This window comes from Chlorocebus sabaeus, chromosome 18 (genome assembly GCF_047675955.1).
Source record: "Chlorocebus sabaeus isolate Y175 chromosome 18, mChlSab1.0.hap1, whole genome shotgun sequence".
Taxonomy (NCBI): domain Eukaryota; kingdom Metazoa; phylum Chordata; class Mammalia; order Primates; family Cercopithecidae; genus Chlorocebus; species Chlorocebus sabaeus.
In genome coordinates this window covers 59,341,759-59,368,653 of record NC_132921.1, presented here as the reverse complement: position 1 = coordinate 59,368,653, position 26,895 = coordinate 59,341,759, and the positions used below count along the sequence as shown (strand labels likewise).

The 26,895-nt window shown below is 45.9% G+C and overlaps 1 protein-coding gene across 2 annotated transcripts in view; it reads right to left on the bottom strand.

Annotated features, from left to right (window-relative positions):
- The window catches only part of NPC1 (NPC intracellular cholesterol transporter 1), a 54,755-nt gene that overhangs the window by 4,253 nt on the left and 23,607 nt on the right, over positions 1 to 26,895 (bottom strand). The window contains exons 5-21 of one of the 2 annotated variants that reach the window (XM_037982439.2): positions 26,206 to 26,373; positions 25,081 to 25,330; positions 22,259 to 22,332; positions 21,385 to 21,806; positions 19,908 to 20,134; positions 16,773 to 16,873; positions 12,847 to 12,949; positions 9,480 to 9,669; positions 8,868 to 9,050; positions 7,982 to 8,096; positions 5,827 to 5,954; positions 5,589 to 5,729; positions 4,959 to 5,048; positions 4,333 to 4,523; positions 3,878 to 3,993; positions 3,027 to 3,156; positions 913 to 1,113 (exon numbers count right to left, since the gene is read on the bottom strand). In XM_037982439.2, coding sequence (XP_037838367.2) covers positions 913 to 1,113; positions 3,027 to 3,156; positions 3,878 to 3,993; positions 4,333 to 4,523; positions 4,959 to 5,048; positions 5,589 to 5,729; positions 5,827 to 5,954; positions 7,982 to 8,096; positions 8,868 to 9,050; positions 9,480 to 9,669; positions 12,847 to 12,949; positions 16,773 to 16,873; positions 19,908 to 20,134; positions 21,385 to 21,806; positions 22,259 to 22,332; positions 25,081 to 25,330; positions 26,206 to 26,373 — 2,830 coding nt within the window. The remainder of the gene's footprint in view (positions 1 to 912; positions 1,114 to 3,026; positions 3,157 to 3,877; positions 3,994 to 4,332; positions 4,524 to 4,958; positions 5,049 to 5,588; positions 5,730 to 5,826; positions 5,955 to 7,981; positions 8,097 to 8,867; positions 9,051 to 9,479; positions 9,670 to 12,846; positions 12,950 to 16,772; positions 16,874 to 19,907; positions 20,135 to 21,384; positions 21,807 to 22,258; positions 22,333 to 25,080; positions 25,331 to 26,205; positions 26,374 to 26,895) is intronic. The other variant, XM_037982440.2, reaches the window with a different exon arrangement.

Below are 26,895 nucleotides of genomic sequence, written 5' to 3'. Positions count from 1 at the left end.
CACTGCCAAGTGGCCAGACTCCCTCAGGAAACATCCCTTGCAGAAGACCTTGCTGGCTGTCTACAAGACTCATCGAAAGCAACTCGCGCGACCTCTCGTGGCCACTGACCACCCAGAGAAGGGCCCAGCAGTGATGCAAAATGTGTATTTTTGATAAAGTTTTTGTTTATAAACCCAATCTATGCTATTTTATAGACATTTACAGAGAGCATTCCACAGCATTCTGGGGGACAAAAAAAAAAAACAAAAACGAATCCTGATCTATCCTGAGACACTACCTCAGGCTCAGCGGGGTCCGTGCAACGCCTGAGGAAAAAATGCTTTCATTTATTTTCTTGTGGAGCTAATCGGCTCTTAACTTCTTCCAAACAAATCCAGGCCTTCTTGCTTTAAGCAAGATCATGGGCAGGCAGGAAAAATAAATCACTTGTTTCTCCTACTTTTCTACAGTTTTCAAATTCAGCATGTCATACATAATACTTTTCTTGCTGGGAAAAAAAAAAAACCCCTAACAATATAAAAAGTCTACAAACAGGCAACATCCCAAATAACCAGCAGTTGGGGATTCTGGTCCATTGCTGGCCAAGGATGTGGGCCTGGCCCCGCTCTAAGCCACCTGCTCTCCAAGCGCCCCCTTGCCTTGAGCCATTTTCCAGTGTGTGTCTCTTGCAGCTGTGTGGTAGCACAGAGATCAAGTTCTGTGTCTCTGGCCCTCAGGCCTTCAGAGAGGCTTTAGATTCTGAACCCCCTTGCCCAGCACCCATTTCCTTTAATATATTACCCTGTGCTCGGAACGAAGTGGGGGCCAGAACCCAACCTGAAAATCAGCATCTTGCCAAGGGAACCCTCCCCATTCCCGCCCAGTGTAGGCCCTTTGCTGGGCAAACCCCACTGAAAAAGGTCAGGCTTTACCTGTAGGGAAATACCCGGTAGGCACTGCCATTAATGCCCATGGTTTCGGTGACATTACTGGCTATAAGTCGGGCTTTCTTCAGAGCATCAATAAAGTCAGCAGAGGTCTGCAGCACAGTGTGGTAGGTCATGAAGTACGTGGCTCCGACCCTGGTGCCATTGCCGAGGATGTTAACTGCGGAGCTATAGGCAGCATGCCCCCTGAGGAAAGCATCCTGGGTGTCAGAGTCCAGGTCTTGCAAAGTATCAGCGGAATCTGAGCACTCGAGACTAAGCAAACTCACCTGACCCTGGGCTGAGGTCAGACCCAGTGGTACATTACAGCGATGAGGAAGGCCCCCGAATAAGGGAACACCAAAGGTTTAGCTTGTTCTCTCTCAGACTGGCTTTTTTTTTTTTTTTTTTGAGACAGTCTTGCTCTGTAGCCCAGGCTGGATTACAGTGGCATAATCTCAGCTCACTGCAACCTCCACCTTCCGGTTCAAACAATTCTCCCTGCCTCAGCCTCCTGAATAGCTGGGATTACAGGCACCTGCCACCATGCCCGACTAATTTTGTATTTTTTTTGGTAGAGACAGGGTTTTGCCATGTTGGCCGGGCTAGTCTTGAACTCCTGACCTCAGGTGATCCGCCCGCCTCAGCCTCCCAAAATGCTGGGATTACAGGCGTAAGCTACTGTGCCCGGCCAGATGAGCTTTCTTGATTGCTCTGGGTTCTTCGGTACACAGCTGCCGTTTCTCCACCTAGTTTCATGTATAATCAAACGTACAGAGTTCACTCAGTCCTGTTGTGTAACAGCAGGCAGGAAAGGGCAAGGGCCCCGGGAACAACTTTGGCCCTGCCACTTACTGGTCATGTAACCCTGAGCAAAATGACCTCCTCTGAGCCCCAGTCTCCTCTTCTGTAAATGGGTATACCACCACCTACGCAAGGCTGTGTGGTGATAAATGGAATAATGTCAGGGAGTGCCCGGCATGACGCTGGCACCCTGGAGGCTCCCCAGGAATGCTGGCTACTGCCTTCAGAAAAACAGAATCTACTTCAGCTTATTTTATGTAGGCCAAAGCATCGGTCAGTGAGTAAATCAATACGCAAGATTCATTTCTACTTTACTTCTAGGGGGAGTCATGCCATGGTACCTAGAATAGGTCTCAAAGCACATGCATGATAGCAATGATTCGCTGATGTGACTCTGGTCAGATGTATGTTCTTATGAAAAACCTAAGTTCAGGGTTTACCTAACATACATGGGGATACTCATCTTCTGCTTCCCAAAGCTTCCAAACCCCAGAGACTTCTGGGCCATATATCTGGCTTCCATGGGTAACTGGCTGCCTGGCTGGATGGGGGAGTGAGATAGCACATAACACCATACACGGATGGGCTGGCAAGGACCATGACAAGGCTAAAAGAATCGCAACCTTAACGTGGGATAACGTTACCAAAGCTAAGATGACGCCGCAGCTGCCATCAGCACAACTGAACAGGCTGAGTTCCCTCAGGCCTGGATCACCAGCAGGCCGTTCTCCCCATCACCCCCGCTCGGAATGTGCACAGGAATCTGCGTTCATTCTCATGCCCGCGTGGGGGTAGGACACAGGGAGAGCATGAGATGTGAATGCCATGCTAAGATACAATCGGTTGAACACTATGAGGCATTTTCTTTTTTTTTTTGTTTTTGAGACGGAGTCTCGCTCTGTCACCCAGGCTGGAGTGCAGTGGTGCCATCTCTGCTCACTGCAAGCTCCGCCTCCCAGGTTCACGCCATTCTCCTGCCTCAGCCTCCCGAGTAGCTGGGACTACAGGCGCCTACCACCACGCCAGGCTGGTTTTTTTGTATTTTTTAAATAGAGATGGGGTTTCACCGTGTTAGCCAGGATGGTCTCGATCTCCTGACCTCGTGATCCGCCCGCCTCGGTGAGCCACCGTGCCCAGCCTGAGGCATTTTCTTAAAAAGGTGTTTTCGGTTTCCCTGCTTCCACCAAAGGACCAGGACAGGGTGGGGCAGAGAAGAGGATGTTCCCATGCAACTGTTTTAGCCCAGTCCTCTCCTAGTTTTCTATTGCAAATTGAAGTTGCAGTGGATGCTTATCTGCAGTGGCAGTAGCACTTACCCTTTGCCACACTTGGGGTTAGGGTTATCCGAAAGGAACATGGGCAGGAATCTCATGAAGTCTCCACCCTGAGGCCTCTGTTTGCCCTCCGGAGTCAGAGGCCTGCAGCGGACGCAGGCGGGGTCAACCACTGGTGGAGACATGCAGGGGGGACTGTTAGAAGAACAGGTCTCCAGATTTTTGGTAACACATTTAAAAATACTGACAGGGGCATTACTTTCTCAACTACCAATTATTTTCCTTACTACTGAGGGATAATCTTTCCCCTTATCGAAAAGCTTCAGCCATATGTCAGTTTCATAGTTTAATGATCTGAAATACCATTTTCATCTTAGGCATACTTTGCATCGTTTTTGCCCTGAAATAGGTCACCTCCTTCAAGGATAGCCTTGACTGGTCAGAGCCCAGGGCGTCCATGTTTTTATTAAGAAAATTCCAGGGCAACCTCGATGCTCCTATAAAACCATAGGGCAAAGGGATAAAGAAAAGCAAAGCCCTCCTCTGAGAAGCTAAGGCCAGGTACCAATCCTGAGAGGCAATCGCTGGAGTCAGGACAGGATGAAAAACCTCATCTGGAAACCACACTCCCAAGACGTGGGCCTTGTTCAGCCCTGAGGCGGCTGCCTGAGCCAGGAACCCTTGTTCAGCCCCAAGGGCAGCTGTCTGAGCCAGGAATGACGTGACAATTTCAGAATGAATGACTGAGGAAAGGAACGATGACACAGGGAGGGAGACCCACCTTTGATATACAAATAGGTATAAATTGAGGCACGATGCAAATGATTTTTAAACGATAATTTGAAAATTTTTCAGCAAAAAAGGGAAGGATTTGGTAAAGGAGATGAAAGCACCTGAAGCATTGCAGAACTGGTCAGTGATATTGTCCACTCGACAGCAAGATGACTGCGGCTTCACCCAGTCGAAATAATCGTCGATCCAGGACGAGGGGGCGAAGCCTATCCGGGTACTAGAGAGGAGGGACAGGGTTACTGACCTGCTCCACAGGGAGGAAGTCTTCAGTTTCAGTACTTTTCTTAAAACTTAACTTCCTTTTCTACACTTTATGCTGCTAACAGTCAAAAGAAAAACTACATGAGCACTTAATGAAAACAACCTTCCAAGTATTAGGTGGTAAATTAGTCCTTTCAAAGGTTTTGTTAAGGTAAAGTCAGATTTAACGTACATTTTGCGTAAAAACAACTTTTCCAAGAAAGTCTATTTTCAGTGAGACATTTCAGGCCTGAGCTGATGGCCTGGCTGAGAGCCCCCCCACTGCTTCTGAAGTACAAGACGAGGCAGTACTGACTAGTTGTCCAGCTGCGCCGCATTAAATATCTGCTGCACCAGGGAATCGTTGTTGCAGCCCATGCCACCGCACACCATGTTCTGCCCCTTGGGAGAAGTGTAGTCGTGCCCTTCCTCCAGGACAAAGTACACAGGTGGACCCGCATGCAGGTACTGACTCATGGATTTGAAATAATCCACTACGTAGGAGTCCTGAAAGACAAAGAATAGGAGAGAGTGACAATACTCTGATAGTAACCAAGCAAAGTGAGGATCACAGAGAACAGGAGGGTGCCAGGAGGCTGCTGGCTGAGATGCCTCCAGCTGGACTCATGATTCCTAACACTGCCAGTCTTGTCCCCAGGGCCGCAGGGTGCCCCTCCTACTAGCCCCACAATCAGGAGAGCACCTCCTAAAGTAACCTCATAAGACTGGTTGTTCGTGTTCTGCAGCTGTGCCCAGAGGGCCTCAGTGAGAATGCCAAGCAGCCCACACTGGCAGTGCACGGGGCAGTTCTCCTAACCCTGGAAACCCTGTTACCATTCGCAGTTAGAAGCAGGCACCTGCTTGAAACACCCACATGCATGTTTTGAAAAATGTATTCATCATCAGCTAAAGAAGTTAAAAAAGAAAAGGAAGTCATCTTACATCTGGCATCGAAAGAAACTGATCCAATCCAATATCTACTTTGTTCAGGACTGCGATGCTGAATGACAGAACACCCACAAATACTGCTATCTGGAACAACAAATGAATCACAAGACAGAGACTGCTTAGTATAATAAGCTTACGACCAGAAATAAAATCTTAAGCACACACAAAAAGCAGGATTTTTTTTAAATGGAAAAGCTTAAATGACAGGTTAGTAGGGAATACAGGGCAGTGGGTGAGAACACAGCACCCAGAGTCCAAGTTCCTGGGTGCAAATCCTGACTCTGCCACTTATGGGCTTAGTGACTTGGGGCAAACCACTTCACCTGTCTTGGCTTCTATTTCCTCATCATTAAAGGAAAAATAAAAGTTTCTTTGCAACTTTCTGTGAATCTGAAACTATTTCAAAATAAAAAACTTAAAGAAAACTCTTGTTTATATGGACTGATAAAAGCTCATGGGCAAAACATTTTATCTACTGTTCCATATTTGCTTTTGCTTTTTTTTTTTTTTAAGATATATTTAACAGCTGTAAGAATCTCCTTCCCAGGCTGCTTGACTTCTTAGAAGGCGTGTGATCATCTGTTTCAGTGAGAGGAAAGAGAAAAGCCACAGAGAAGCGCATACCACAATTGGTCTCATCCAGTCCTTTAGCAGAAGTGGAGAATAGGAGTTTTTGAAGAAGCGAAACAAACAGCTCTCTGAGGCCTGGACGCTTGTTCCATCTTCAGCACCTCTGACACAGCAAAAGATGTCTAGCCGATTTTTCTGAGGGCACAGAGGGGAACAAAGGTTATACCTGCTAGCTGCTTCCTCTAGATTCGAGACTCAAATTAAATAGACTATAATCCTGGCACCAACTTACCTCTTGACGATTAATGTCTAACCCCAAGAGACTCACGAAACAGGTAATCTGCAGAAGAAAGTCAATGAAGACTGCCAGTCCCGCAAAGAGAGAGAACGTGTGCACGGCTGGCATCACGGACATTGCTCCTGCCGGGAGAGAAGGGCTCTGCGTCACTTCTGTTTCCAGCAGGGGCTCTCTGCAGGTCTTATGTTCAGTGCGTGTACAGAGACAAGGCGCCAGCACAGGCCAAATGCGTGAAAAGGCAAGCTGCGGCTGGGTGTTACACCAGAACTGGGACAGGAGGCAATAAGCCAGTGCTTTTCACAACGCACTCAGCACCAGCCCATTTCGGGAGCCCCATCCTAGCTAAGTAATGACAGGAATTCAACCCCAATTCTACTATACTCAGGTTCACGGCAAATTCATGCACATTAAAATTTGAGAGCCACTAATAAAGGCCATTTCTTATAGTACCTTCTATGCTTCACTGTACAAAAGGGACAGTATTTTCCATTTATTACATCAACACTATTAGCCTCCCAGTTTAGTTAAGAGATAATTGACAGTCGAGTGAGGATCAAAGGCCTGAGGGTAAGACATGGAAAGTGCAAACTGGCAGCCCATGAATCAGATGGTTCCTATTCAGTCCACACTCTATCAACCCATCTTAAGATTTAAAAACTTTTTTTTAATAAGTTGCCAATATTTAACAATGACATTTTACACAAAAAATCTAGATTCACAGCTTTTCTTGGAAGAAAAACAACAACAACAACAACAACAAAACAGACCTTGTAGCACTGGGTTGGCCACACAGAACTCTTTTCAGACAGGACACGTGTACTTGGGCTGCCACAATCCCTACTCATTCCTACTGTCCCAAGGTCACTCCAACCTTGAGGCACAGTTTCTGCTGCTATTATCATCACACTTGCACTGGTTTTCTTATAATAGAAGTGAAAAAAAGAAAGTTTTTTTTTTTTTTTTTCCTGCACCTGTGTTTGTCAAAAGGAACTACAGGGCTACAGGTTTCAAAAGCACATGGCTTTGTGGAAATGAAGAACAACAAGCTAGCGTTGTATCTGTGTTGAGACTACCACCTACGATGACCTTACAATGGCCCTGATTAAGCTGACCTTGCAGCCACGTAGGCACTGCAGTTTGTGGCCTGTGGACGGTCTTCTTTGGACTGAGTGATTCCAGTCCAGCCTCCTCTATAGTGGACAGAGTCATTTTGCTCTTACTACACTTCAGAGATGGGGCAGACAGCCCCCCAGTGAGTCTATTTGATGATCCTCTATGTGAAAGAAACATAGAAGTGCTGACTTTGTTCCAGCTTATTCTGGCTCCTTGTAATGTGGTGAATCAAGAGCTTCTGGTCATTAACAAGGCTGCTTCCCCAATGAGTTGTGTGCAGAGAAGAGAAAGACTGCCTTTGAAAACAATGGCAAACATCTTGTAAGCGAGTGCCTGTGGATTTGGGAGCTGCTGCTTAGAGTGTCATGTGGAGAAGGATTCGGTAGCTACTCAAGGATGCTATTTTCAACTATCAACATTCCCAGTGGCTACCAAAAGGGGAAAGTGGCAAGATGAACTCTAGGTCTCTTTCACCCTGAACCCCAACATCACTGCTGTCCTGACAGTTAAATGAGAAGGAAGCCACTTGCAAAATCACACCTAAGATATTGCTGCCAATTGTTCTGTGGTCCATTCAGTGGTACTTTCCTAGTGCAGAACAAAGCTTTAAAAAGGAGACAACACAGGCTGAGCACGGGCGCTCACGCCTGTAATCTCAGCACTTTGGGAGGCCGAGGCAGGTGGATCACCTGAGGTTGGGAGTTCAGGACCAGCCTGGCCAACAGGGGAAACCCTGTCTCTACTAAAAAATGCAAAAAATTAACTGGGTGTGGTGGTGCGTGCCTTTAATCTCAGCTATTTGGGAGGCTGAGGCAGGAAAATCGCTTGAACCCGGGAGGCGGAAGCTGCAGTGAACTGAGATTACACCACTGCACTCCAGCTTGGGTGGCAGAGTGAGACTCTATCTTGGAGAAGAGAAAAAAGGAAAAAAAAAAAAAAAATAGAGGCAACACAAAGGGACATGTTCAGATACCCAGCTCCTTCTTTCTCCAGGCTCCGTGAACTATAGGACTGGTAGGATTGAAAGCATAATTACCTAAGAAAAATGCTACAGTCTCAGAAAAGGATGACAGGAACATACTGGGAGCCACTTCTCCTAGGACCCTGCCCAGTTGCTGATCCAGGGTTTCCCCTTGAAGACGTTCATCTCTCTTTAAAAAAAAAAAAAAAAAAAAGCAACATTAAAATTTCTCAATAACAACACCACTTCTTGCTGCCTTGTGTTAACTCAAGGGTAAAGATAAATGATTAGCAGATGATTAGCAGTGTCTTCTAAGCATATAAACTTCGGTGGGGGACTCCAATGTTCTCATGTTAATTCACTCAGAGTATTTCTACACTGCGCAGCTAGGTACCACGTGAGAAACTAAAGGGAAAGCTGAGCCGCACTATCAGGAAAATACATGGGCGGCAGGGGACTGGACCACTGACCATCACTCTCACGTGCACTGAGTCTCCGCCCAGGTCGGATCTACAGGATGACTGAGACCACCTTCTACAGCAGCTGGACACGTGTTGACCTTTTGCCTTTTTAGTGGCACCTTTGAGCAAAATGAATCTAACATTCTATACTGTGCTGAAAATCATTTCAATAGCAGTCGTACCCAAAATATTTTCCGAAAGTGTGTTAGCCCTTCTTGTACACATACTATTTAAAATGAAAAGATACTATTAAAAGACACTATTTAAAGATACAATTTAAAACAAAATTCTTACTTTATTTCTACTATTTCATCAACCAAAAAGCGGGGTGAAATTCTTGGTCCTAAGATGTCCACAGCAAGTCAGGAAGACCGATGAGCCACACAAGGAAAGGAAACAAAACACCCTCACAGGCCACATTCACGAATGCGGAGCCCAGCAGCCATTCACACCCCGAAACTTGGACAGATGCTGAGCCCCGTGAGAATACGGAAGTATACCTGGTAGGCCTGCACCAGAATGAAGATGTTGTCCACTCCAACAGCCAGCACCAGGAACGGGATGACTTCAATCACAATGAGGGTCAAGGGCAACCCAATGTAGCTGAAGATGCCCAAGGAGCAAGCCACCGAGCTCAGCACGATCAGGATGCCCGCGATGCCTAGTGAGATCTTCGAATCCACCTGAGACGGGCGACAAAGACACAATCACCAGTTAGTTACAGGGCTGTCTGTCCCACTTGTTACTAAAAGGTCCTCCTTTTTACTTTACAGGGCTGTATCAAACCAAGAGTTAAAACTACACTTCTGTGTTTCAGAGAGGACTTGTAAACATTTCTGGGTCTGCCCAGGCAACATGTTATGCATTTGCATTCTTAGGTGATGGACTGGACAAATAAGAAAAAACTGGATTATGTGAAATAAACTTTAAGATAAACCAGAAAGCTGGAACTGAAGAAAACAGATGTAGGCAACAGAAATGTTACATACAATTAAAACATGGGGGAATTTACGGCAGTTTTAAACATAATGGATTAAGAATAAAGAGGCAAAAACATGACGTTACACTGTGCACTGCTGTTAACCTCTAACATATACATATCCCCCACTTACCAGAAGCCTGCGACAGCTTTTGATGTGCCCCAAGGCTAGGGAAATATATAGGAACATGATGGCATAGCTAATTACAACGGTGAAGATATCACTGTCACTTTCACGATTTAGTTCATCTTCAATACTTCGTTCAGCACTGAAGGAAATGGTCAGATTGGGATTCTTGTAGTTTCTCACCAAATTAATAAACCTAAAAGGTAAGCAAAATGCTATATTTTTAGTTAAAACTTAGTCACAGCTAAGTAAGAAACTTCTTCCCAACTTTCATGATACAAAGGCCACATTTTCTGTTTTTTGTTTTGAGACCGAGTCTTGCTCTGTCGCCCAGGCTGAAGTGCAATGGTGCGATCTCGGCTCACCGTAAGCTCCATCTCCCGTGTTCGAGTGCTTCTCCTGCCTCAGCCTCCTGAGTAGCTGGGACTACAGGTGTGCGCCACTAGGCCCGGCTAATTTTTGTAGTTTTAGTAAAGACAGGGTTTCACCATGTTGGCCAGGCTGGTCTCAAACTCCTGACCTTAAGTGATCCACCTGCCTCAGCCTCTCCTAGTGATGGGATTACAGATGTGAGCCACTATGCCCGGTTCAAAGGCCATGTTTTCTTAACCTTTATTCTGCATTAGGATCCTTCATTTGCTTTTGTTCTTGTTTTGAAATAGAGTCTCAATCTGTTGCCTCAGCTGGAGTACAGTGGCACAATTATAGCTCACTGCAGTCTCGAACTCCTGGGCTTAAGGGATCCTCATGCCTCAGCCTCTTGAGTAGCTGGCACTACAGAGATGTATCCCCATGCCTGGCTAATTTTAAAAATTTTTTGTGGCCGGGCGCGGTGGCTCACGCCTGTAATCCCAGCACTTTGGGAGGCCGAGACGGGCGGATCACTGGGTCAGGAGATCGAGACTATCCCGGCTAACACGGTGAAACCCCGTCTCTACTAAAAATACAAAAAACTAGCCGGGCGAGGTGGTGGGCACCTACAGCCCCAGCTACTCGGGAGGCTGAGGTAGGAGAATGGCGTGAACCCAGGAGGCGGAGCTTGCAGTGAGCTGAGATCCGGCCACTGCACTCCAGCCTGGGCGACAGAGCAAGACTCCGTCTCAAAAAAAAAAAATTTTTTTTTGTAGAGATGAGGTCTTTGTCATGTTGTGCAGGCTGGTCTCAAACTCTTGGCCTCAAGGCACTCCTCCTGCCTCCACCTCTCTAAGTGCTGGGATTACAGGCACCATGCCCAGCCACTGCCCTAGGATCTTCTATACTGGAGACTATCAGATTACAGTTAAGGTTCCATACATACTGAATTTAAGTTTAGGGTTGGGCACGGTGGCTCATGCCTGTAATTCCAGTACTTTGGGAGGCTGAGGCTGGCAGATCACCTGAGGTCAAGAGTTCGAGACTAGCCTGGCCAACATGGTGAAGGCCCGTCTCTACTAAAAATACAAAAATTAGCCGGGTATGGTGGCAGGTGCCTGTAATCCCAGCTACTTGGGAGGCTGAGGCACGAGAATCACTTGAACCTGGGAGGCAGAGGCTGCAGTGAGCTGAGATCATGCCACTGCACTCCAGCCTGGGTGACAGAGCGAGACGCTATCTCAAAAAAAAAAAAAAAAAGCATTCAGTCTACTAAATCAAAACCACAATGAGATAGCACTTCACACCCATGAAGACAGCTAGAATCACAAAGTCAGAAAATAAAAAGTGTTGGCGAGGATGCGAAGAAATTGGAAGTTTCATGGACTGCTGGTGGTGATATAAAGCACTATAGCCACTTTGGAAAATGGTCTGGCAGTTCTTCAAATTATTCAAAGTAGACTTACCCTATGACTCAGCAATTCTACTACTAGGTATGTACCCAAAAGAAATGAAAACTCACATCCACAAGAACTTGTACTAAAGTGTTCATAGCAGTGTTATTCATGATAGCCAAAATGGAAACAGCCCAAATGTGCATCAGTTGATAAATGCACACAATGTGGTACATCCATACAATGGAATGAAAAGGAATGGAGTACTGATACATGCCACAACATGAAAGAACTTTGAGAATATTATGTCCACAACATGAATGAACCTTGAGAATTTTATGTTCAACAAAAGCCAGACAAAAAAGTCCACATATTATTCTATGCGCATAAAAGTCCAGAATAGGAAAATCTCCAGAGACAGAGAGTATTTTAGTGGTTGCCTAGGGCTGTGGATAGGAGGATGAAAAGATGGAGGGTGTTAGTTAAAGGGTGCAGAGTTTTATTGTGGAGTAATGAAAATGTTCCTAAAATTGACTGTGGTGATGGTTGCACATATACGTGAATATAGTAAAGCAACTGAATTGTACACTTTTTCTCTTTTAAAATTTTTCTTTTTACTTTTTTTTTTTTTCGGAGACATGCCTCGCTACATTGCCTAGGCTGGTCTTGAACTCCTGGCCTCAAGTGAGCCTCCCAAAGTGCTGGGACTACAAGTGTGAGCCACCATTCCCAGCCTGAACTGTATATTTTAAGTGGGTGAACTGTATGATGCATGTACCATATCTCAGTAAAACATTTTTTAAAAAGTACTGGAGGGTATACAGTGCAGCCTGGTCTCCTAAGTCCTCTCGTCCCATTCTCCAGAAGTTACAAACACAGTTAATTTCTCAGGTCACTTGCTTGATTTTTTTTTCTAAGCATGGACAGCAGCATAAACAATATATATTTATATAAATATACATTGTGAACCATTTATTTACTTCACTGTCTTTTATGACAGCACAATATTCTATTGTATTCATTCCTTATTAAGTACATTCAGCATGGTCCCAGGTTTTGCTGATAGAGAACAATGCAGGTGGCTGGGTGCAGTGGCTCACACCTGTAATTCCAGCACTTTGGGAAGCCGAGGAGGGTGAATCACCTGAGGTTAGGAGGTCAAGACCAGCCTGGGCAACATGGCAAAACCCTGTTTCTACAAACAAATACAAAAATTAGCTGGGTGTGATGGCATGCACATGTAGTCTCAGCTACTTGGGAGGCTGACGTGGGAGGACCACTTGAGCTTAGGAGGTTGAGGCTGCAGTGAGCTGAGATTAGAGTCACCGCACCCCAGCCTAGGCAAGAGTGAACCCAGTCTCAAAAAATAAATGAAATAAGTAAAAACAATGCAAGGAACCTTTTTTTGCACACTTTTGCATTCCTGTGGAGGGAGAGATGTTTAAAGCATCTGCTCAAAGGTAAACGTATTTACAATTTCTACTTATCATCATTAGCACCAAGTGAACAAAATTACATAACTCAGACCTGCCATTGGTTAATTTAGAAAATGAAGTTTAAGTGCTTGCTGCAAGTGTCTAGCTTCCCACAATGCAAGGACAGTCTGCTCACACCCATGAGTGACTCACTCTTTTTCCCAGGCCTGGGCCCTCTGGAGCTTCTCTGTATCATTATAGTAGTTATTGACAGGGAAGGTAATCACAAGGGCAGTGGCGTTATTGTAGTTTTGATCTAGAAAGGAAAAATGCATCAAAAAGCAGATTACAAGCATGCAGAAAATTACACACATACCAGGGGAAAAAATCACAACACAGATTTCTCAGTGGAGCTATGGACTGTATCTCTGTGCTCTAAGGATTAAACAAGAGTTTGCTGAAGGCCGGGCGCAGTGGCTCAAGCCTGTAATCCCAGCACTTTGGGAGGCCGAGACGGGCGGATCACGAGGTCAGGAGATGGAGACCATCCTGACTAACACGGTGAAACCCCGTTTCCACTAAAATACAAAAAAAATAGCCGGGCGAGGTGGCGGGCGCCTGTAGTCACCAGCTACTTGGGAGGCTGAGGCAGGAGAATGGCGTGAACCTGGGAGGTGGAGCTTGCAGTGAGCCGAGATCATGCCACTGCACTCCTGCCTGGGCGACAGAGTGAGACTCCATCTCAAAAAAAACACAAAAACCAAAAAACAAAAAGAGTTTGCTGAAATAGTTTTTATGTACTTCAGTTAATGAATAAAAAGGATTTTTTTATCTGAGGTAGGCATGGTTATCATTCAGGAAGAGTAATTCTTTTTATTTTTTTATTTTTAAAGGATACAGTACATGCATGTTAACAATTTCAAACAAAACACAAAGGTGTTTACTGAAAATTCTCTCTCCTTCTCCAACATCTATTTAATTGTCTTAGTTCTCCTCCCCAGACCATCTGCGAATCTTTCCAGAGCCGCTTCACACACACAAGCAAACACACAGATTCTTCCCCTTTCCCTCTTAACCACACAAACAGTAAAATACTATTCGGCACATTACATTTTAAAATTCAGTATCTTGGAGACTGCTCCATAAAGTTTCCTTACTCTTTTCCTACAATATTTTCTAGTATACTTTAGCCAATCCTCCCACTGATGAGTAGTTTTGCAATTTTTTTCTATTACAAACGAAGTTACTATAAATAGCCTATAAATATTTTAATGTGTAAAACACATACGTGTAGAATCAATTCTTTTTTTAGGGGGGCAGGGGGCAGGAGAAGGGGACAGTGTCTTGTTCTGTTGCCCAGGCTGAAGTGCAGTGGTGTGATCACGGCTGTCTGTGGCCTTGACCACCTGAACTCAATCAGTCCTCCTGCCTCAGTCTCCCAGTAGCTGGGACTGAAGGTGTGCACCACCATTGCTGGCTAATTTTTGTATTTTAGGTAGAGATGGGATTTTGTCATGTTGCCCAGGCTGGACTTAACTACTGGGCTCAAGTGATCCTCCTGCCTTGGCCTCCCAAAGTGCTGGGATTATAGGCATGAGCCACTGCACCTGGCTAGAATCAATTCTGAAAGCACCATCACTGAATCAAAAACTATGTACATTTCTAATTTTGATAAATTCCCCCAAACTGCCTTCCAAAGAAGCTGAACTATTTTTCATTCCTTTTTTTCTTCTTTTTTAGAGACAGGGTCTCACTCTGTTGCCCTGGCTAGAGTGCAGTGGCACAATCATGGTTTACTGAAGCCTTGACTTCCCGGCTCAAGCAATCCTCCCGCCTCAGCCTCCCTTTTCATTAGTCAAGAAAATATTTACTGAGGCTGGGCGTGGTGGCTCATGCCTATGATCCCAGCACTTTGGGAGGCCAAGGTGGGTGGATCACCTTCGGTCAGGAGTTCAAGACCAGTCTGGGCAACAAGGCAAAACCCTGTCTCCACTAAAAATACAAAAAATTAGCTGGGCCTGGTGGTGCATGCCCGTAATCCCATCTACTTAGGAGATGGAGGCAGGAGAATTGCTTGAACCCAGGAGGCAGGGGTTGTAGTGAGCCGAGATCATGCCACTGTACTCACCAGCCTAGGCAATACAGCAAGATTCTGTCTCTGAAAAATAAAATAAAAACCATTCTTTTTTTTGGTATTTCTTGTTTTGTTAAATTTCACATGGCCTCACGCACTCTTCTTTCAGGTTATTGATCATTTTCATGAGGTTTTTTTTTTTTTTTTAAGACAGAGTCTTGCTCTTGTCGCCCAGGCTGCAGTGCAATGGCATGATCTTGGCTCACTGCAATCTCTGCCTCCAGGATTCAAGCGATTCACCTGCCTCGGCCTCCGAGTAGCTGGGACTACAGGTACACACCACCACGTGTGGTTAATTTTTATGTATTTTTAGTAGAGACCTGGTTTCACATTTTGGCCAGGCTGGGATGAGATCTTTATTATGAAAATGCTGTCTGCTATGCATACTAATATTTTTGTCCAGTTTCTTTTTTTGGCAAGGTCTCGCTCTGTCACCCAGGCTGGAATGTGGTGCAATCTCAGCTTATTGCAGCCTCAACCTCCTGGGTTCAAGTGATCCTCCCACCTCAGCCTCCCAAGTAACTGGGACTACAAGCACGCACCACCACGCCCAGCTAATTTTTGTATTTTTTGCAGAGACGGGGTTTCTCCATGTTGCTCAGGCTGGTCTCAAACTCCTAGCTCAAGTCATCTGCCCGCCTCTGCCTCCCAAAGTGCTGGGATTACAGGCATGAATAACTCTTGGCCCAATTTTGTTTTTTTAACTGTATGTTTATTCTCCACAAATGAAAATTCACGTACTCAAATTCATCAGTCTTTCCTTTTGGGGTTTCTGAGTTTTGTGTCTTGCTTAGAAATATCTTTTCTACTTAAAAATTATTTTTTAAAATGCCTCCTGTATTTTCTTCCAGTTCTTACTTTTTTTTTTTTTTTTTTTGAGACGGAGTCTTGCTCTGTTGCCCAGGCTGGAGTGTAGTGACTTGATTTTGGCTCACTGCAAGCTCCGCCTCCTGGTTCACACCATTCTCCTGTCTCAGCCTCCCCGAGTAGCTGAAACCAAAGGTGCCCACCACCACACCAGCTTAATTTTTAAAAATATTTTTAGTAGAGATAGGGTTTCACCATGTTAGCCAGGATGGTCTCGATCTCCTGACCTCATGATCCGCCCGCCTTGGCCTCCCAAAGTGCTGGGATTACAGGTGTGAGCCACCACGCCCAGCCCAGTTCTTAACATTTCAATTTTTTATCCATCTGGAATTTATTTTAGTGAAATGAACAAGGCAGAGATCAAAGTCAATTGTTTCCCCTATGGCTAGCCAGTTGCTGACACCATCCCTTTTCCACCAATTAGAAATGGCATTTTCCTCTATGACGCAGAGTAAATTTTAAATACAGATTGCAACTTCTCCCCTGCCACTGAGTGAGGAGAAGAAAACCTATCTGGGTTCTTCACTGGCTGGGCAAAACCTGTTGAGCCTGTAATTTGGCTTAAGATGCCAAAGGTGTCACATGAATCATCGCCTCATTTTATCAAGTACAATTGGTTCTAAAGTGCTACAGGAACCAGCAAAGAGCAAACCAGCTGCTCTTCACACCGTAAGAGTGTCCAAATACTCAACTGACGGTTTAGAAGGAAAAAAATCCATCGACTTTGTTTCTTCTTCCACATACCTCACATACTAGCTTTTCTCCATCACAGGGGTTCTTGTCTGAGGTCCATGAGCTCCCTAGAGGGTCCATAAATGAGCTTCGAGGGCCCATGACCTCCTTGAAGCTGAACAACAATGCAGAGGTTTGCAATTGCATTACTCTGGGGAAAGGTACTTAGCCTTCAACAGCTTCTCAAAGGCATGTGTGATCTAAACATGGCTAACACAATCCACTTCTTTGAAATCTGGAATGAAACCCAAACCCAAAGCCAAAGGAGATACTATTTTGGGATTCAAGAGGTAGGAAATTAACAAAACTCCCCAATTTATGAAATCTTCATAATTACCACTTGACGCTAATGACAAAACCGAGATGACTTTACCTAAAAGGAAAAGTCAAAGCTTATCTTACTTACCATCATAGCCTCCCAACACAAGCCATGGGAACACTGGTCCACCGAACGTACCCAGACAAGGATCATGGAGCAAACTTGTATCATTCAGAGAGGCAGGAGCCCTGCCAAAAAGTTTAGAAAACACTTCCCAGTTAGAAGGGCCTCAAGACATCAGAGACCTAAACATTTACACAACGAACATTTGATGAGGCTGGCTGTATTCTAAGGACAACATGGGCCCCGAGGTTTCTCAGTTGAATAATACAGCTCAGCACTCACCTTTGGGAGCTCAGAATCACTGGGCAAGAGGCTGGCAAATACAGCCCAGTGCCATCAATGGCACACGGTGCATGGTGCTATGTAGGCACAGAGAAGGGAGCAAACACTAAAAGGCAAAACTGTAGCCAAGAGGAAGAGACTGGACAGACCCAGACCTCCAAGGATGAGGGGATTTCACCAAAGAGGGAGGACAAAAGGGTGTCTCACAATTACAACTGTGGGAGGAAAAAGGGAGGGAGAGAGAACAGTGAGAGGGAATGAGAGCAAGATGGTGGTTTAACAAGTCTTGTATGCCAGGTATGGCGGGACGCCTAATCCCAGCTACTCAGGAAGCTGAGGCAGAAGGATGGCTATAACCCAGGAGTTTGAGTCCAGCCTGGACAACATAGCAAGACCCCATCTCTTAAAAAAAAAAAAAGAAAATAATTCAAAGAAAAGATGTCCTGTCCTAGAGCACGGGGTGCCCACCAAGGGGGCTCCTGAAGGAGGGGGCCGGTCTGGGGAGAGTAACGGACAGACAAATGCAAAATAAAAGGACTCAGTGCCAGTTAAGCAGTTTGGATTTTTATTCTGGAGGCACTGGGGAACAATGAGAGATTTCTGGGAAAGAAATGTCATGAGCTGTTTTACAAAGCTAGCTCGTGTGGTAAAGTGGAAGAAGGTCTGGAAATGGCAAAGAAACAGGAAGCAGATGGAACAGTAAGTGGAGATGTTAGTGCAATGGCCCAGGCCAGAGGCAACTGGCAGTGCAGTGCAGACAGACAGCTGGCCAGTGGAGAGGGAACCAGCATTTCCAGACAGACCATCAGCTAGAACTTGGCCAGGTGCTGAGAAGCTTCTGCACAGGACCTGCCCGTCAGAGCAGATGGGTTGACGGCATGAGGGAGGTCAGGTGACCTGCAGCGAGTAGTTGAGTCCCCTCATCCACAGCAGAAATCTGAGAGACCATCCAGAGGCTCAGACCCACAAGAACCCCATGAGGAAGGCAAGGGCGAGACAGTATTCAGGGATAAAGCCTCAAGTCTGAGTAACTGGTAACTGTCACTGCCTTTAAACGAAATGGGGAAAAGAAGCAGGTCAGCGTATGGTTCTGGGCAGGCCACCTGCCGTTACTGCAGGACCCCCAGGTGAAAAAGTCCAGGAAAAGCTGGAGGGAGAGGAAAGGGGACAGCGCTAGAGGCAGGCCTGGGGTTATGAGGATGCGCACAAGCATAACTACAAACCAATTCAGGTCCCTGCCGCCAGGAGCCTGCCACTCCCTGCACTGCTTCCACGCTGGAGGGAACCACACCCGCTTTGAGGAAGCACAAGGCTCACATACCTCTGCCCCCCACAAATTTTTCTTGACTTTTATCTGTGCAACAGAGAGTAAACTATAAAATTTATGTAACATTAAATGGTCATCCAACTATCAAAATTATGTAACATTAAACTTTTTTTTTTTTCCAGGTAGCCTGTACCGTCTACCCTGTGGAGAAAGCCGGTTTAGGGTATGGAGCATAAGCGATTGCGTTTTCCTGAGCATAACTCATGTTGTTAGTGGTGATATTCTTGAAACAGAGTGAATATAGCCCAACTGCATAAAAAGTCTTACTCTAGTAACAAACAAACAGAACTTAAGGTCAAAGTTCTTTAGAACCAGAAGTGAGAGTCCTTAGCTCTTGAGAAGTAGTTGGCTGAGCAGTGTCCTTAAAGGCGACAAGGAATAATTTCTCTGTTCCCATGCTGAAGAAATAGCCCCTGTGGTTGCTCAACTGGCTGAACAAATGCCCCTAGGCCAGGTCCCGAGCATTCGGGGAGAGTAGGCCCATCCGGCACCGTGCTGCTCTTCCCCTACCGGAAGAAGTCTTAAGATTCCCCCACAGGTCACCCAAGCACAGCTTCCTGGGGTGACAATTCCCAATTATAAACGCACCCTGCCCAGCTAGACACGCCTCCTAAGGGAAGCAGCTGCAGGGCCCTCCAATCTAGAACTGTGGGCCTGTCCTGCCCCAACTCCTCACAGGGAGGCTGCCTCCCAAACAGCTGGGGCACTACAGGGGACCGGGCTATATATCTGAGAGAGAAGAAAAGGCACCAAAGGCTCCTCTGTCTTTAAATCTTGTGGGGGGTGTGACACATGACACTGTGTTGGCGACCCAGGCACGAGGTAAAGGGGAAGGGGCAGCTGCACTCCTCAATCACACACCACGAGGGCTCCCTGCCGGGGTTCTGCACTTGCTGTTGGTTCTGCCGGGAACGCGCATTCCTGTGATGGGCCCAGCTGTCCTCCTTTCCTCTCCCTTTGTGCACATCTCCATGTTTAAGCAGTGTACCCCCACTCTGTCCAGCCTTAATTTTCTCCTCACAGCACTAATCTCTAGCTGGCATGATAGCGTATGTTATGTGTTCATCATCCGTCTCCCTCCATTAAGAAGTAAGCTTCCGGCTGGGTGTGGCAGCTCACGCCTGTAATCCCAGCACTTTGGGAGGCCGAGGTGGGGGGGATCACTTGAGGTCAGGCGTTCAAGACCAGCCTGGCCAACATGGCAAAACCCCATCTCTACTGAAAATACAAAAATTAGCTGGGCGTGGTGGCACACACCTGTAGTCCTAGCTACTACTCAGGAGGCTGAGGTATGAGAATCGCTTGAACTCTGGAGGCAGAGGTTGCAGTGAGCCAAGACTGTGCCACTGCACTCTAGCCTGGGTGACACAGCAAGACCCTGTCTCAAAAAAAAAAACAAAAAAGAAAAAAAAAAAGATGTAAGCTTCACAGGGCAAGGACTTGCTCTGTTTGCTCACCTCTGGGTTATGCTCATAAAACAAGCTTATGCCCATATACCCTAAGTCAGACCCAAGAATGGTGTCTACCAATGACTGTCTCTTGCCACTTACCGTACGCAGTACAGAAAGTGCGTGTGGTAATCAGCATACACAAAGAAGTCATCCCCTTTCTTGTGGTCCAGCACGGAATGGCTGTTCTGGAAGTAATTTAACACACTCATAATGGTGCAGTTCGTGTTATATGGTGAGAGAGGGGCCAAGCAGATGTCCTGAAGTGTCACAGTCTCATTGTTGTAAGAGGCAGTAATGTTTTCGATGGCTATTTGTAAGTCAAGGACCTGAAAGAAGATTTCAAAAATAAGCAAACCCAGAAACACATCACATTTCTCTCAGATCTTGACTAGTCAGTATTGCCCTGAGGGGTCAGAAGACAAAAGAGTATTTGGGGAAAATACTTCCTAAGACGAGGGAGAGCATTAAGGCACAATACATTAAGAAAACGGGTCAGGCCCACTCTAACAGCAAACCGGTTAGAGGCGTCCACAGAGGTGGCAGGGGGTGGGGGGACACCATGACCAGAACAGCTATCAACATAGGACACACAACCATCTCCCTCCACCCTGCTCCAGCGGTGGCCAGCAGGCCAGAGGGGAGAGTGGAGGGGTCTCCTGGTCTCCCTGACCCTCCCCTCAATAATAACACAAAACTTCCTGCCTTGCTCTGCACTACAGCCATTTACATATGTCCCCTTATTTCCTAACATAGAAGATGATCTTGGAGGTAAATGACTATGCTGTTCACCTTCAGCAACAAGCTGGAAAAAGCAACAGACAATCACCGGGTAGAGAAAAGATTCTATCCAAGTCTTAGGACCATTTTAATGCTTTTCAAGATTTCAGATTTTCTTGTAGACATGAGCAATGTTTAAAGGAAAAACCATGTGATTATACATTCATTAAAAAAGAAGCGGGTATAGTTTATGCACAGGTACAGTTCTCCAAGGCAAGTGTGACAGGGACAATGGGAAGGTTTACACGCCTTTCTAGGAGCAACAGGATGGATCTTGCCCCAAATGCACCTCTCACCAAAAACAGGCTGGGTGCCCACGTTCAGGCAGTGATAAGTTCATTCCTACAGGTTGGATCAGGGATGGTGACCTGGCAGCTCCTTCCTCAGCCCCCAGGACAGCAGTAAGGGCTTCATGCCTCTGGGTCCTTGCATATTACTTTCAGTTACCACCAGAAAACATTCGCAAATTCCTAAGGTGACTTCCTAATAAATACATCCTGCCTCAATAGACAAATGCCACTGAAGTCTTCTTTCTCTGCTCATCTCAATTCCAAGAAAAAGGCAAGATCTACTATCTGAAGTAAATACAAAAGTGAGCAACAATAAACATTTCATTAAGTTCTACATCATTCACTTTCTTTTAACCTAACTTAAAGGCAGCTTTGCCATTATATGCTAAAATTTTCAAGATATACCATGACATTCAGCCCCAAATCCCCATCCAGCAGTAGTCAACATATAAAAGCCAGCAAACCACAAGGTCCTCTGGAGTGACTTATTTCTTCAAACAGCAGGTTACCTGGTGCAATATCTGTATGTCAAGCGGAGGTCCAAAGGGTACATCGGCTCCCGAAGGGTATGGCTGGTAAGTGTGTTTGTCAGTGAGAGGGGCCCGGATGATGAGCTGCTCCGTCCGGAAGAAAGGCCCAAAGTGCTGGTCAAAGTACTCTTTCTCCAGGCGAGCCTGGCTGCTGGGGGCTGACCAGAGGTCAATCGGATTGGTTGTGACCCGGACAAACACCAGGCCCGACGAACACACAGCAATGAAGACCAGCGAGAAGAAAATGACACAGCCAGGGTTTCGGACGCAGAAAGACCCCCAGCGTGTGAACAGCCGCCTCAAGCAGCCCTCAAATGCTGCACTGACAGGGTCACAGCAGGAGGCCTCTCCTGGAAGAGCGGGAGAGGAAGGGAGGGTGGAGGTTAAGAGCCAAGCCATTCCTGAAAGTCGGAACAGGGAAAGCATTAGCTGCTGTCTCATGGCAGGAATCAAGCCCACCTGGGGACACATATGAGACCCCTGCCCTCAGCTATCTATCTGCTCAGCAAAGTCACCTTTATTGGCTGCCCTCAATGAGCACTGTTCCCACCCCACAGAAGAGACACTGACACAGGAGCCTCTGAAGGGTGAGGTTCAACCCTGCCCTACTATTCCCACTCTTGTCTTGCTGCTTTCGCGCCTCCCCAGCTATGATTAATTACACGGTTCTGCTGTGCCACCCTGACTAGATGGTAGGGCCACAAAGGCAAGGACTACGTCTGCCTTGGTCGCAGCCGTGTCCTCAGCACTAGCACTCCGCCTCATCCACTGCCGCAACCCCGCTGAGCAAACGAATACTCTCATGACAGATAGCATCATCTGAACCCTTTTATTCATGGACAAATATGCCTACCTTTGTCACTTGCATTAACAGAAAAAGCTATATTGCTATCGATGGGAGTGTACTCGGAAACAAAATACCGTTTTCTGAAAAACAGAAGAGAGGAAATAGTATTAGTGGACTTCATCACAATGAGGCTGTTGTTGGGACATTCCTGTAATCCCATGAAATGCTTTCTTCCTCCTCCTCGCCTCCTCCTCCCTAATTACTGCCTTCTTTCCCCTAAGTTTCCTTGCTCTGGGTGCCTCTGTTCACCAGTCTCAGGAGAAAACTTAAGAAGATATTAAAAGAACAGTTAATAAAGGATAATTTCACCTTGTGGCCCTCATTTTATTTAAAACTTTTAGGTCTTTTAAGAACACGCTACTGGGCCAGGCGCAGTGGCTCACTCCTGTAATCCCAGCACTTTGGGTGGCCAAGGTGGGTGGATCACGAGGTCAAGAGATCGAGACCAACCTGCCAACAAGGTGAAACCCTGTCTCTACTAAAAATATAAAAAAGTTAGCTGGGTGTGGTGGTGTGTGCCTTGGGAGGCTGAGGCAGGAGAACTGCTTGAACCTAGGAGGCGGTGGTTGCAGTGAGCTGAGATGGCGCCACTGCATTCCAGCCTGGTGACAAAGACTCCATCCCAAAAAAACAAACAAACAAAAAAAAACCACGCTACCCTTTCCAGTAGCAAAGAGCACACCTAGTGCGCAGATCTTCATTTCTACATACCACTCTTGAATAAAAGCAACCAGAGCTTCCTGCAAGGCAGGGACAGGGAAAATATAAGATAAAGCTGGGGATGGGAGGTGTATGTAAGAAGAACACAGAAGGCCGGGCGCGGTGGCTCACACCTGTAATCCCAGCACTTCGGGAGGCTGAGGTGGGCAGATCACGAGGTCAGGAGATTGAGACCATCCTGGCTAACATGGTGAAACCCTGTCTCTACTAAAAATACAAAAAATTAGCCAGGCGCCTGTGGTCCCAGCTACTCGGGAGGCTGAGGCAGGAGAATGGCGTGAACCCAGGAGGCGGAGCTTGCAGTGAGCTGAGATCATGCCACTGCACTCCAGCCTGAGTGAGAGCAACACTCTGTCTCAAAAAGAAGAACACAGAAGTCAGCCAGAAGGCACTCCCAATGGCCCAAACTGGAAAACTTTGAGTAACAAGATAAATGACAGTGTTGGATACAACCAACAGAATTAAAAGTCCATGATGTAAATAACTGAGTAAACAAATGAGGGAGAAGGGATAGCTTTCTGTACAGAAGTCCAGTTAGTAAATGCAGAGGAAGGGAGGGAAAGAGAAAAAATATTACCATTAGGTAAACACCTTAGTTATAATTGTTGCAGACAAGACCCAACAATGAATGCTAAAATCAGTGGTTGACAGTTTGAGGAGGAACAAAATATTAGCATAGTCTCAAAGCATCTTCCTCCAAGATATTTATCAATTACGAAGGGAAAAGCAGTAACTTCACAGTGGAGCTATCCAGCAGATATCACCTTGAGCAAGTGTTCAAGGTTAACATCACCAGGAAAGAGACACATCAACATCAGGGACCCCGACATGATGCACCGAGAAAGACATGATGTGACTTCTGTGATGTACTTGTCAAAACACCTCATTTCAATCTCATCATGAGAAAATACCAGATAAAGCCAAACAGAAGGACATGCTACAAAATACCTGACCAGTATCATCAAGAGTGTCAAGGCCAGAAAAGGAAAGACTGAGGAACTTTCTGTCACAGATTGAGGGGACTCATAAAACACAAAAATGTAATACGGGACCCTGAAACAGGAAAGGGAATTGGAGGAAAAGCTGGTGAAATTGGATTAAGATCTACGGTTTAGCTAATAATAATGTAATAATAATGGCATGTTCATGGTTTTGATCATTGTACTAGGAATTATGTAAGTTGTATCATCGGGGAAACTGGGTAAAGGATATACACAAATTCTACCATTTTTGCAACTTTTTGGTTAAGTCTAAAATTATTTCAAAATAAAAAGTAAAAAAAGTACTGTCCTAAATTAAGATGCAAATATCTAAAAGGACTGTAGTACTGCATTTAATTAGATTTGAATCTGATTTCACTCATTTGACTCCGACATCTTTTTTTTTTTTTTTTGGAGACAGAGTCCTGCACTGTCGCCAGGGCTGGAGTGCAATGGACTCCTGACCTCGTGATCCTCCTGCTTCGGCCTCCTAAAATGCTGAGATTACAGGCGTGAGCCCCCGTGCCCAGCCTTTACTCTGACTTTCTAAAGAATGAGTGGCTGGCTGGACGCAGAGGCTCATGCCTGTAATCCCATCACTTTGGGAGGCCAAGGCGGGCAGATCACCTGAGGTCAGGAGTTGGAGATCAGCCTGGCCAACATGGTGAAACCCCGTCTCTACTAAAAATACAAAACTTAGCCAGGCATGGTGGTGGGTGCCTGTAATCCCAGCTATCTCAGGAGGCTGAGGCAGGAGAATCAGTTGAACCTAGGAGGTGGAGGTTGAAGTGAGCTGAGATCACGCCATTGCACTTCAGCCTGGGTGACAAGAGTGAGACTCAGTGTCCAAAAAAAAAAAAAAAAAAAAGAATGAGTGGCTAATGCACGGTGCTTTAAATCACATATCATTTTGAATAAATCAGTAAAACTCACTTCTGATGCTGCAGTGTTAAACAGGACTTTGATGGTTTACTATATAATAGCTGTAGAACACAGTAATCCGTGCAGTGGTATTCATGTAGGTATTTGATTCTTGTCCTAAGTAACCAAGGTCTGACAAGTGAAAACTCAAAGTGCCAGTGGGCAATTTTGCTCTTCTTGCCCTGGATGATAAACAAAACTGCTTACCTGTAGCACCACACTGCAAAAAATGCTCCAAAAAACACAAGCAAAAATGCCATGTAGGTGATCCACATGATGACATACATGGCGTCCAAGCCGAGGATTGTCCAGGGAGCAGGAGGAGGCGGGGGCTGGGGCTTGGGGCCACAGACAATAGAGCAGTCTTGGCAGCTACACGGTGCTGTGACTTCATCCACAGACTCATCACAGCCTTTGGTAGCATTATTCATGGGCTCCATCCCATGGACTGGAAAATCTACAGGAAGGAATTGTGTTGAGTACAAATCTCAATTAAAAACATCCAAATTTTGTATTATACTTAAACCCAACGAAAAGCCCACTGAAATACATTAAAAAACTGAAAGAAGAAAAAGAATTGGAGGTTTTAGTTTAATTAAATTATGTTTTGCTGCTTCGTCCTGTGGAATTTTAAGCTGCCTCAATAAACCTGTGCATAGGGGTTTGTCACTGATAGAGCAATCCTCCAAGTACACCACATACCAAGGTAACCCTCAGTCATGTCCTATCTCCATTCTCAGAAGCTAATACTACAGCAGAGTTCTGGAAAAGCTGCCTCCCACCCCCTTCTTAACTGCTTATTCTTTCAATTACCACAGCAATGCCTGAAGGCAATTCATTTCCTCCTCCATTCCCACTCCCAGCACCCACTAAATCAGCCAGAGCAGGATAAATGTACCAGTTACCTCTCTTACTGGGAGAAACTATGAACTAGTTACCTGAATGTGTTTATCTTCCTATTGCAGATTATGATTCCTCAACTGAGATTCATTCATCTATTCATGGAGAGAGAGGACTTTGCCCTCACCAAGGTTGGAGTACAATGGGATGATCATAACTCACTGCAGCCTTGAATTCCTGGACCCAAGCAATCCTGCCTCAGCCTCCCAAGTATCTGGGACTACAGGTGCATGCCACCACACCTGGCTAATGTTTAATTCTTCTGTAGAGATGGGGCCTCACTACGTTGCCCAGGCTAGGTCTGGAACTCATGGTCTTAAGCAATTCTCTTGCCTCAGTCTCCCGAAGCACTGGTGAGCCACTGTGCCCAGCCAGTTCCTTGGCTTTAAAACAATATCATAAACACACCAAACTTGGAATCTTTATCCCTACCTGAAAACACGGGAGTGATGGTAAAAGGTGCCTGTCCGTTGTCCTTATTGAACATGTATTCAATCCAGTTGGTGGCATTACAGGCATCAGCGTCCTTCCCACACAGGAGTCCCAGGGCCTTGTCATTACTTGATGGGGCCTCCACGTCCCGGCAGGCATTGTACATTGCTAGAAGAAGAAACCCCAAGGAAAAAGGAGAAAAGATGCTTGCTGTAATTCACGAAGAAAGATCTTACAAAGGCTTCTTGAAGGGAAACACGAACTCCATACGCACCATGCTGGAACGCTGGACAGCAAACACTAAGGGCACGAACAGAGATTCCCTTTAAATTGGCTTATCACCCTGCAAATAATATGGAGGCCTGATTCCGAGTAACTTAAAAGTAAAAACAGGAAAAGGAAAGGCACACGTTGTCTCACAGCTCTCACAACAGCCTGGAGTTGTATCCCCACTGCATAGAAGAGCATACCAAGGCCCAGGAAGACGCAGCTAAGAGCCTTAGTACTTCTTCAGTTAACGAAGCTGATTCCAGAAAACCTCTGCCGCAGGAAGCTACACAGCCAGAGAATTATGGAACTTACTTGGAAAACTGGTTTCAGGGCAGAGGTCATATGTCAATAAACCTAATACTGGTGGCCGGGCGTGGGGGCTCATGCCCGTAATCCCAGTACTTTGGGAGGCCGAGGTGG